Source organism: Dasypus novemcinctus, chromosome 4, assembly GCF_030445035.2.
Source record: "Dasypus novemcinctus isolate mDasNov1 chromosome 4, mDasNov1.1.hap2, whole genome shotgun sequence".
Taxonomy (NCBI): Eukaryota; Metazoa; Chordata; class Mammalia; order Cingulata; family Dasypodidae; genus Dasypus; species Dasypus novemcinctus.
Window position 1 is genome coordinate 153,506,342 of NC_080676.1, and position 11,106 is coordinate 153,517,447.

Genomic DNA, 11,106 nt, shown 5'->3' on the forward strand with positions numbered 1-11,106 from the left:
TATATGCGCCTCATAGGCTCAAGTGGAGTATCAGGTACAGGAAAGCTGGAGCCCAGGTATGGGTCCCACCCGCAGGACGCGTGCCACAAATAGTGGTCAATTGGCCTCGCGCCCGCCTCTTCCTTGATCCACTCCACAAGGATTAATTGAGCACCTATTAGGAGCACAGGCCTTTTCCAGGGCTGGGGATAGCATGGGGAACCACGCCCTAAAGTGGAGGAAAACAGGCCCGGGTGAGCGGCTGGGCGGGTAAGTGTTGAGGTGATTTGGGCTGCTGCCATGAAGAAAACTAAAGCAAGAAGGACAAGGTGAGGGCGGCATTGGGTGCCATCAGGAGCCGATCGCTGCTCTGAGGACTCAAACCAGAAGGCTAGGATGGGGACTTCGAGGCCAAGGGGCTGGCAGGGCACAGGCTCTGGGACTGGCTTGGCCCTGGTTCCCACACACGTCCTTGCCACCCTCCCAGGGGCAGGACAGAGCTGTTGCTGACACCTGAGCCTCACCCTCATCCACCTGCATCTGTCCACCCCACCAACGTGCAGCCCACCCATGCCTTAGGTACATAAGATGCAGAGCCCGACCACAACCCGTTTTAAGGATGGTCGTGGGTGCCATCCCATACCCGTGTGCCCATGTCCCAGGGATTGGCAAAGGGACTTCTTTTTAAAACACTGTTCTTACTCCAGTCTCCTGTGCCATGCACTACACTATGTGCCGGACATACACCCATGCACTCGATCCTCACCACGATCCTCTAAGTTCCATTTTCCAGCCTTATAGGACCATGGGGGAAACTGAGGCACTGAGCCGTTAAGTCCCCAGGCAAGCCGCGAATAAATGAGGGAGCCAGGACTCAAACCTAGGCGATGTGGCTTTGAAGTTGGCACTACGGCTCTCTCTGAGGGTGTTTCACATGTCTTTAGAAAGGAGTTGCTGGATTGGGGCTTAGAGAGTTCAGGAAAGTAGCTCAGAAAGAGAGAGTGATGGATAGAGCAACTTTGGTGTTCAGCAAGCTCAGAGATGGAAGGAGCTAGAAGCCCAATGCCCTGGCTGGAGAGAAAGCACGCTCTGAAAGCGGACACAACCCGGGCCCCGCTTTCAGCTTTGGTTTGAATAGAAAGTGAACTAAGTCTTTCCACGGCGGGTAGCAAGAGCCCAGGAAATAGCAGCTACTGCTACAGTTTCACCGAGCAGTTACTAGGAGCCAGGCTCTGTGCAAGGCATTTGACTTATATTTCTTCTAACGTTAGAAGATTAATACGATTATCCCCATTTTCCAGGCGAGGACACGGAGGCTCAGAGGAGCACAGCGAAGGCCACCGAGGAAGCGTTTATCCCCAATTCCAGAATCAGGACTTTTCTTTGTAAGGAACAAATGGGCTGCTTTGAGCCTGTCGCCGCGGAGGAGATCTGCACACCCGGGGCTGGAAGCCTTCCCCACTGAGTTAAGATTTCCAGGTCACACGCTGTGGCCAGAGCCCGGCGGGGGCTCAGGGGCCCCGTCTCCTTAGCTGCCCCGGGAAGCCTTCCCTCGGCCTTTCTTTCTTTTTCCCCGGTGGTCTAATCTGGAGTCAGATCCTGCCACCGGCTCTTCCAGCCCGGGGAGGACTGCAAGCCAAAGGGAAACAACAGGTGAGGCGTGAACAGGCCTCCTCTGTGCCCCGGCCCGGGTGCCCGGCGGGCCAGCGGCCTGGCCGCGCCGGCTTCCCGAACACTCTGCAGGTGTTTCAGGAACTTGGCCTCAGCGCTCCAGTGACCCTGATTTTATTACCTTTCGGGTTTCTATAATTCATCATTCACTCCCTTCTGAAAACCTCGAATGAAAGTTTAGCAGCTCAGTGCCCCGGCCGCTCTCCATTCTCTCCCCAAACACATTCGGCCCGTTTGTTCTCTTTCATCCAGGCTCTTCCTGTCGCATTCTGCCCGCTCAATGGGGAAAGAGCGAAACCGGATGGCTGGACCCAGCGCGGGGAAGTGACTTCAGAGCCACCTTTGTTTTCCCTCATTCCTTTGAGCGCACTTGGCCCCGCGTCTCTATGAAAGGGCTTGTTTGAAGCATTGGGAGCATCCAGCAAGCGAGAGGTGCTGCCGCCAGGATCCCTCCCAGCTTTTCAGGCTGCCTGGGACTCTGGGTTAAACTGCCAAATTTTCGCAACAACACTAACCATGACATTGGACATTGTGTTATAAATTAGCCACAGCCTTCCAAGCAAATTGTCTCTTTTTATTGTATCAATGTAAGCCTTTGCAGAGTTTGGCTTCAGCTCCTGACTTCAGGGAGCAGCAAAGAATAATTTTTTGTTCAACCCCACACTGACCCTTCAGACATGAAATTGCACAGACTAATATACAGATCCTAACTCGCAGTTCTTCATCCAACAGCCTACTTCTCCGCCTCAGACGCTGCCAATCTGCTATTTAGTTTTCAAGGGGCGGAAACCATGTCGATCATCTTTAAAACAAGAAAGATGTAATTCTCTTTTTATAGTGCTTTTTCGGGAGGATTATTTGAAGTATTTAAGCAGTGGTCTTTTTCAATCTACAGTGAGAGGTATTAAAATGCATTTTTATAGCGCTACCATGACACGTAGAATGTGATGTCTGGGTGCTCCCTGAAACAGTGGAAAATGCTACTTTCATTTCAGGATGCCCTGACTCTGAACAAAACTAGCCACATGTCCATCTGTTTGAGCTATGTCACCCAGAGTTAAACGAAACTGTTATTAAAAGGAACACAAAAAAAATATACAGCTGCCATCCAAGCTCTTTTCCTTTTTTTTCCCCCTTTTAACTTTCTTCCACAAAAATTGTCACAAGATAAATCTGGACTCAGAAATGATTTTTAGTAATTTAATAAAAATCAGGTCCAAATCATGTTTATTGAAAATAAAATAACCCCCCTCACATTTTAAGAATGCATCTACTACATTTGATAGTCTTTAGAGTTTTCACCAGAACAGAGAGCACTGCGTTTTCCACGCTCTTTCACGCTGGAAATGAACATAGCTGTGACATCGACAGATTTAAAACGATATTGTAAATAACTAAGGACATCATACCAGCTCATAATTTGGTTTGCCCTTCCTTTTGGAAATGAACAAAACTCACATTCTTTCAGAACTCCAGCAGGAATCTTGATTTAACCTGCACTGGTTTTAAGTGTGACTTAGATTCTGGCGAGGTGGTCACAGGTAAGAGAGGCTTACTGTTTCTACAGGGTTCCTCTCCATTCCAAGGCACGTAACCAAGGGGTGACTTTCCCATTTTCTCTCTCCAGCACTACTCCCCTCCACCCCAAGAGGAAGCACCCAGAAAGAAGCAAGCATCCCCCTCTGTAGCTTCCACCCCGCAGCCTGCCTCTCTCTGGGTGGGATGGGAGCCTAAAGTAGGGCGAACATTGGGTACGGTGTGAAGTTCAGCATCTCTGGGGTCATTTCAGCTTCCCCAAGAATTCTGACCTTCCTAGAAGAAAGTATCACCTTAAAAAGTGCACAGCATTGCCTCATCCCAGAGCTAGGCTCCAGCCAGTTTTAGCAGCACGTTTTAGCAAAGGCACCGCTGGATGCTGAGCTGGCCCTCTGTGAGACGACGGTCTCTGGAAGGGATGACAAGGGCTTCCAGGGGTGGGGGGCGCTTTGAATGGGACAGCCCGTCTTTGTGCTTAGACAGGAAGGTGGCCGCTGCTGCCTCCAAACCACAAGTCTCCCCGCACACACTTACCGAGGCGTCCAGCCCGCCCGTCTGCCATTTCAAAGGTTTAAGCTTCTTGGCCCAGAGCAAGGGGTGGGTGGTGGGGTTGGCGGAATGGATGGGGGACACTTCAGGTTTCAATAGAAGAAAAAGGAAGCTGACACCCACACCTCCCAGGGTGAAAGGAATCTCCGAGACACACACAAGCCCCTTTTGGCCAAGACAAGAGCGGTTGTTATGACGGAGGCAGGGAGCGCCGCAAGTATGTCCCAAGTGCGGGAGGCCCCAGCAGCTGCCTCCCCTCAACTCAGCCCCACGGGGCCCCTGCCAGCGGCCACAAGCCCTGGCTGGTCCTCATCAGCTGTCATGCCTCGCAGGCCGCTGGAGCTCCGGCCTGGCACGGGGGCTATCCAAGTCACCAGCCCCAACGAGCGCCAAAGCCTGCACACGTGCTGCTTCTGCATGGCCACCCCCAGCTGAAGATGTGGCATGGCCGCCCACTGGGTGGCCCTTCCGGCTCCAGCAGCTGGACCTTCTTCGGCTTTCGAGACTCTCCACAGCCCCACTGTGGTACGGGACCTCAGCGGGCTCCCTCTCCATCCCAGAACTCTCTCCACCCTCACCTTCTCACTGTCCTCCCGGTCAGCTGGCTCATAGGGCCCACTCTAGACACGCCCTGGGGGCCCTCAAGGCACTTCAGGCCCCCGAGAAGAGGAGATGCCGCAAGATAAGGGGCTTAGGGGAACCCCCGGGGACACACCGCGTTAAGGAGGGGCCGCTTTGGGTGGACGAGGCAGGGGGCACCCTGGGGATGGGAATAAGAGAGGATGCTGTTTAGGCTTCTGTCTCACACCTCCTCTTCCTGCTGGCAGGAAGATGTGGGTAGAGGAGGAAGCCAGAAGGGGCGGGCCTGGGGCTACCCCAACCTGGTGCCTCAGCCTGAGGGCAGAGGGTTTCTGAAGGGGAGGGCGGGGGACTGCCCAAGGGGCTGGGGCAGGGCACATGGATGGGGGTCCACGTGGCCCCTCTCTTCAGGGACACGGCTGGACCCCCCCCACCCATTCGCTTAGTCCCCTACCTCCCCCGGAAGCCAGTCACCGATGCTGCAGCTCTGCCTTTCCCGTCTGAAGACACTTTATACACCCCGACAATCTTGTACCCTCAAGGAATCCCTGTCACCATGTAGAGCAGAGGTAAAAAATGCCCAGCTCCCAGGGTTCCGAGAAGCAGATGAAAACATGTCTGTGAAAATGTCTTGAAAAGCACATCCTTTCCAAAGGGGAAACGATGACTGAGATGTCAAAACTAAACCACTTGAAACTTCCGAGGCGATCTCCAAGGGCTCTCCCCAGCACGGTTCTGCTCTGGGACCAGCTCCTCCCATCCAGGCCCCCTTCTCTCTCCCTAAGTGACTGCCCCAATCAAGTCAGGCCCTGCTGAAGGTCTGGGGGTCCTCCCAGAGTCCTTCTCTATTTGACTACAGGACGTGGGACCTCTTGGATTAGAGCACTGTGAGGTGTTCACACATTTCAAGGGATGAGCCTGGGAGCTGGTGGAGATTTCAGACCAACCTTCACATGATGGAAATGAACAGGTGGTCCCCAAACAATCAAAGCTGAATGCAGAGACAATAACGACATGATACAGATACACTGTAAATGGTTAGCCAAGTGTGATGGAAGAGGAAGACCTTTGATGAGAAATCATGGAGACCTGGAGAAGAAAATCGGGTTGGAGTTGAACTTGAGCATGGGCAGAATGTTACAGGCAGCACTGGATATAACAAGCAGAGACCGGTGTGAGTCAACTGGGCAAATCCTGGTGGGAGCAAAAGAGAAGCAAAGCAGCCCTGCAATGAGCAGACCCAGCCTGCGGGCTTCTAGAGCCAGGCTCCTTCCCATGGCATACAGGGACCCTCTTTCACCAATGAGGACAAGGCGGAGGAAGTCATTTCCTTTCTGGTACACTCTAGATCAGAGCTGTCTGATAGAACTTTCAGTGATGGAAATGTTCTAGATGTGCTCTGTCCAATTCGATGTGGCAACTGAGCACTTGACACAAGGCTAGTGCAGCTGGGGAACTGAAATGTGAACTTCATTTTATTTTATTTTAAATTTAAACAGTCACCCATTGCTAGTAGCTACCTGTGACACAGCACAACAAAAGGCCCCCTTCTCATTTTGCCCTGCTCTGATGACAAGTAGTAAGACTTGGTGTCTGGCTAGAAAACTTCTGTAGCCACCACCAAGTTATGTTTTTACTCTTTGGGGAAGAGAAAAATTCAGGTTCCACCATCAATAGATACAAGAGTCTATGTGTGTGAATGTGGTCTGTTAAGAGGCCAATTTCTACACTTCCAAGAGGTAAGTCACGGAAATCAGGAACACATGTTCCTTTTCAAGAGGAGAGAAACCCAACCCCAAAAGCTCCTTAGCTCCTAAAGACCTCTTAATCAGGGGTGTCGGTAGGGGGGACCATTGTCATGTTTCTGGTCCAAGTGCCCAGAAATTTCATTTTTGGGATCTATATGATTAAAACACGATTGTATAAATACATTGGTATTAAAAGAGTGAGAAATGGTTGTCTTCAAAAAAGAGTTGGGAGGTCATCAGAGGGGTCCCACTTACACACACCTCAGCAGGATCCAGAGACAGCCAAAGTAGATACAACCCCAGGTACTGGTGCTCCTGAGGGCTACGGAGACACACAGGTTCTACGGTCATGGCAGATGGCTCTGGAGTTCAGTGCCTTGTCGGTGGGCCCCACTTTGGAATTTGTGTTCCTGAGTGTGATGGCGTTGGACTCAGATGTGACCTTTCTACACATCCCTCTTCTGTCACTTTTACTGAACCTGTGGTTGGCACTGGGGTTGGTGTATACTCAGGAGACTTGAATCTCTGGACTGGACATGTGCCAGCTGGGCCCTGAGCCTCAGCAGAGTAGCAACTCCTACTCTCCAGTTCATTGGACTTACCCATGTCAGCTAAGAGGGAGGTGAAGATGGTCAACCACCACACCAGGGAACTGAGAGTGCCTAAAACTGCAAGCAGGAGAATGGCATCCATCAACCATGTGGGATCTAATCCCCTTCTCGATATAGGGGTGGAATGGACATCAGCATCCCAGGGGCCACAGGATAGAAGATTAAAATATGGATTAGAGTGGATTTATTGGTATTCTACTATAGAACTATTGTGACTAGTACGGAAGAAATTGTAGCACTGATGTAGAGAAAGTGGCCAAGGTAGTTGCTGAGGGCAGGGAGCAGGAAGAAGAGATTGTGGTGTGGGGGCATTTTTGGGACTTGGAGTTATCCTAAAAGACATTGCAGGGGCAGATGCTGGACATTATATATCCTGCGATAACCTACTGAACATACTGGGGGAGAGCATAAATTACAATGTGAACTATAATCCATGTGGTGCAGCAGTGCTCCAAAATGTATTCACCAAGATCAACGAATGTGCCACAATGATGAGGGAGGCTGTTGATGAGGGTGGGGTGGGGTGTGGGATATATGAGAACCTCTTATATTTTTTAATGTAATATTTTTTGTGATGTATGTATCTTCAAAAAAATTCCATTTTAAAAAGGGGGGGGAAAGCGAGAGAGAGAGCAAGAGAAAGCGGTTAGAGCTGGAGGGAGGCATTGAGGTTTAGCCTCACCAAGGCAACCACCTCCCCACCCCCCCACCCCCACCAAATGGCCACCCGCGACCGCCAAAGGTTTCCTCCGGGCCCTGCCTCCCCGGGACTTGCCCGCCGCTCTCTAACTGGGCACCCGCTCGCCAGCGCGCTCCCGAGCCCCTCCTCGAACGCTACCAGCAGGACCTCGGCGCCGGGGGCCAATGAGCTCGCGCCTGCGCCCGGCCTCGCGCCCCCATTGGCTGCGCCCCGCCGCCCCGGGCGCCGCAGGTTCCCAAGCCGGGTTTAAAGGAGTCGGGCGCGGGCCCCGGCCCCGCCGTCGGCGCCGCACGCGCAGGTCCGTGGGGGAGGGGCGGCCGGCCGCCAGGCCCACCCCGAGGCGTTCCGGAAGGGCGCCCTCGGCCGCCCCCACCGCCCCCCAGATGTACTATGCGGTTTCCCAGGCGTGCGTGAACGCGGTCCCCGCGACCATGCTGCGGCCACAGCGGCCTGGAGACGCGCAGCTCGGGGCCTCCCTCTACGAGCTGGTGGGCTACCGGCAGCCACCCTCCTCCTCCTCCTCCGCTTCCTCCTCCTCCTCCTCCGCCACGGCCACCCTCCTTCCCAAGGCGGCGCGCGAGAAGGCGGAGGCGCTGGCCGAACCGCCGGGTCCCGGGCCGGGCCCGAGCGCGCACGCGGGCGGCGGCGCCCGGGCGGACGCCAAGGAGGAGCAGCAGCAGCAGCTGCGGCGCAAGATCAACAGCCGCGAGCGGAAGCGCATGCAGGACCTGAACCTGGCCATGGACGCGCTGCGCGAGGTCATCCTCCCCTACTCGGCGGCGCACTGCCAGGGCGCGCCGGGCCGCAAGCTCTCCAAGATCGCCACGCTGCTGCTCGCCCGCAACTACATCCTCCTGCTGGGCAGCTCGCTGCAGGAGCTGCGCCGCGCGCTCGGCGAGGGCACCGGGCCCGCCGCGCCGCGCCTGCTGCTGGCCGGCCTGCCCCTGCTGGCCGCCGCGCCCGGCTCCGTGCTCCTGGCGCCCGGCGCCGTGGCGCCCCCCGACGCGCTGCGCCCCGCCAAGTACCTGTCGCTGGCGCTCGACGAGCCGCCATGCGGCCAGTTCGCGCTCCCCGGCGGCGGCGCGGGCGGCGGCGGCGCGGGCAGTCCCGGTCTCTGCACCTGCGCGGTCTGCAAGTTCCCGCACCTGGTCCCGGCCGGTCTGGGCCTGGCCGCGGTGCAGGCGCAGTTCTCCAAGTGAGGGTGGGCCTGGGCCTGGGCCTGGGCCTGGGGCGCGCCCGCCGCCGCCCGGCTTCTCCCGAGCGCCTTGCGGGCGGGAGGAGACGGGCGTAGCACCCAGCGCTTTTTGAAACTTCTCGCCGGGAGGAGCGAACAAGTCGGGGACCCCTTCCTCCCCGCCCCTGGGAAATTCACGGGACCGGAGCGGATGTCCGACGGAGCTTTGGGGCTGGTTGCGGTTCCGAATCCATTCCAAGCTGCTTTGGGCAGGCAGTGAGCGCACCCCTCACCCCCAATCCGGCGCATCTCTCTCCGGATCCCAGGAGTTGGGCGCCCCACGGGGATGGTGTGGATTTTAGGGCGCCAGACAGGTGGGTTTGCTTGCCCTGGGTGGGGCGAGAAGTCAGCTCTGAGCGATCGCGATTGTCCCGGGGACCCTCGGGGACGCAGCGCGACCGCTCGCAGGGGCGACACCTGTGAGCCTGGTCCCTGAGCGTTCGCTCTCCCCAGGGTTTCTTTTCCTTCTCCCTGGTCAGAGGCAACAGGCGCCTTTGTTTCCACCAGTCAAGTCAGTCCAAGGCTGTCCGGCCAGTTGGTCCGGGCAAACCGCCAGGGGCGCGCGGCCGGACGGTTGGCCTCCCTGTGCCCCGGGTGGGGGGCACAGACCACTCCAGGGTGGTTGGGTGTGCGGGGTGGGAAGTCGTTCCGCTTTTGTCGTCGGCGGTTAGAGCGCAATTTTTGAGACTCCCACAAGCAGATGTTTTGTTGAGATTATTCGCTATTACATCCCGGGGTCTTTTTAGAAAGTCAGCTTAAAACTGGAGATGCGCCGTTTTGTTTCCCCCCTACCCCCAAGGTAGCGTAACCGACCTCTGAGCTTGCTTCAAGACAAACGCACCACCTTTCACGCAAACGGGGTTCCCAGTTTACCCACCTTCAAGTGGCTACCCAGGCGTTTCTCGGGCGCCAGCTCGTCCGAAAGCACAGCCGCTAATTAACATTCTATCTCCTAAAAAGAAGACGCGGAGGAGGACTGGGAGCGCCCAAAACGCCCGCGGCCCAGCCGATCCCCGCTGCGGTGGCGCCCGCCGCCTGCTCCTTCGGCGCCGCGGAGCCAGTCGGGTCCATAACGGATGCGCCCCCGCAGGTCTTCCTTCTCGCCGCTTTGCCATTTGGAGAACTGCATAAGGCACAGATGTGGATTTGCTACAGGCGTTAACAAATTGTTTTATGCAAGATTATTTTATGATCTCTCGGCAGCTTGCTTTGATTTTTGTCTAAGATTTTTTGTTCGTGGTAGTAGCCGAATTTAAATGGCATTTAATTTTACTTCTAACTTTATTTCGTTGTGCTGTACAGAGTCAACAAAATAAAACATTTAAAAACCCTCATATATTTTCATCCGATTTGTTTGTTAATAAAAGTGTCCTTGTACCCTGTTGAATTCAGAACCTTGGGAAGTTAAATGCCTGGGCTTCAAAATTTTAAAACTTGACCTCCCAACTTGTAAAATAATTCAATGAGCAGGGGACTCTAGTCCAAATTCAAAAAATGTAAGGGACTTTGGGTGGATAAGAGAAGGGAAGGAGGAAATCGCAGGAATTATTTCTTAGCAAAGCTAGGGAAAGAGGTCTCTTCCAAATACAAGTTCCTTACTTGCAAAACAGGTTTTTAAATGCATTTATCTTAAAATGATTTTATACCTTAACACCTTCTTAGAAATCTGCCTTTTTTTTTTTTTTTTTTTTTAAATCTTAGCGGGCAGAAGCTTTAACAATATTACACTGCTATGAAAACTTTCCCCAGTATTGCCTCCTTGGAATTATGGTGTTGGACATAATTTAATTCTCCGAAGAGGTGAAGAAAGCTCTTGGGTCACATTGGTGATCTTAAGCGGAATCTGGAATGTTGACTAGCTCGCATGCAGTATTCGTAGCTTACATTCTGCAGACATTTCATAGTTGTTCATTAAATCCAACCACTGTTGAAAGGCAGGGGCAGAGAACAGAAGTAGTGGCTCTTTTAACCTGGGGGAAATGGAAGGAAACCCAGGTGAGGTAGCCTCAATTGTATACACGCTGGTTCATTGGAGCATTTATAAATTTAGGGGAAATGAGCATTCGCTTTGGGAGCATGTAAAGAGGGGGTTCTAGAAAGTCGGAACTGCCTTCCCTACCATCCTTCCCTACCATGTTGGCTAAGTGTCTATTTCTTCAAAGGGAGGTGGGACAGGGCATGAGAGAAAGTTTCCTCTACCCACCAACTCCTTCCAAGGAAGAACTCATTCTTCTTAGACCCTGCCACTGGCTTTTATAATCATGAGTAAACTTGTATTGTGGCCTGCTCTTTATTCCATATTGGTCCTTGCCTGCCTTGCATCTTAACAAGGACAGAAAGAAAAGTGAAAATCAACAAAGTCAAAATCAAATTAGGCCCTCAAATCCCCCCCTCCCCAGGAGATTAGAAATAATCTGTTCTTCCACAGTCCCAGCTTCCTCACCTACATGCCTCCAGCCCTCCAAGAACCATCCCTAAAAGGAGAAGAAAGCAGCAGCG

At 53.9% G+C, this 11,106-nt stretch overlaps 1 protein-coding gene across 1 annotated transcript; it reads left to right on the plus strand.

Annotated features, from left to right (window-relative positions):
• Nucleotides 1-7,655: 7,655 nt before the first annotated feature.
• Nucleotides 7,656-9,941, plus strand: OLIG1 (oligodendrocyte transcription factor 1). Its single transcript, XM_004483980.2, has one exon. It carries the CDS (start codon nt 7,757-7,759, stop codon nt 8,570-8,572), a length of 816 nt encoding a protein of 271 aa, XP_004484037.2. The 5' UTR covers nt 7,656-7,756; the 3' UTR covers nt 8,573-9,941.
• The last annotated feature ends 1,165 nt before the right edge of the window (nt 9,942-11,106 follow it).

Bases quoted from the DNA above. Each gene is read 5' to 3' on its own strand.
- OLIG1 (XM_004483980.2), top strand. From the start codon at position 7,757: ATGTACTATGCGGTTTCCCAGGCGTGCGTGAACGCGGTCCCCGCGACC.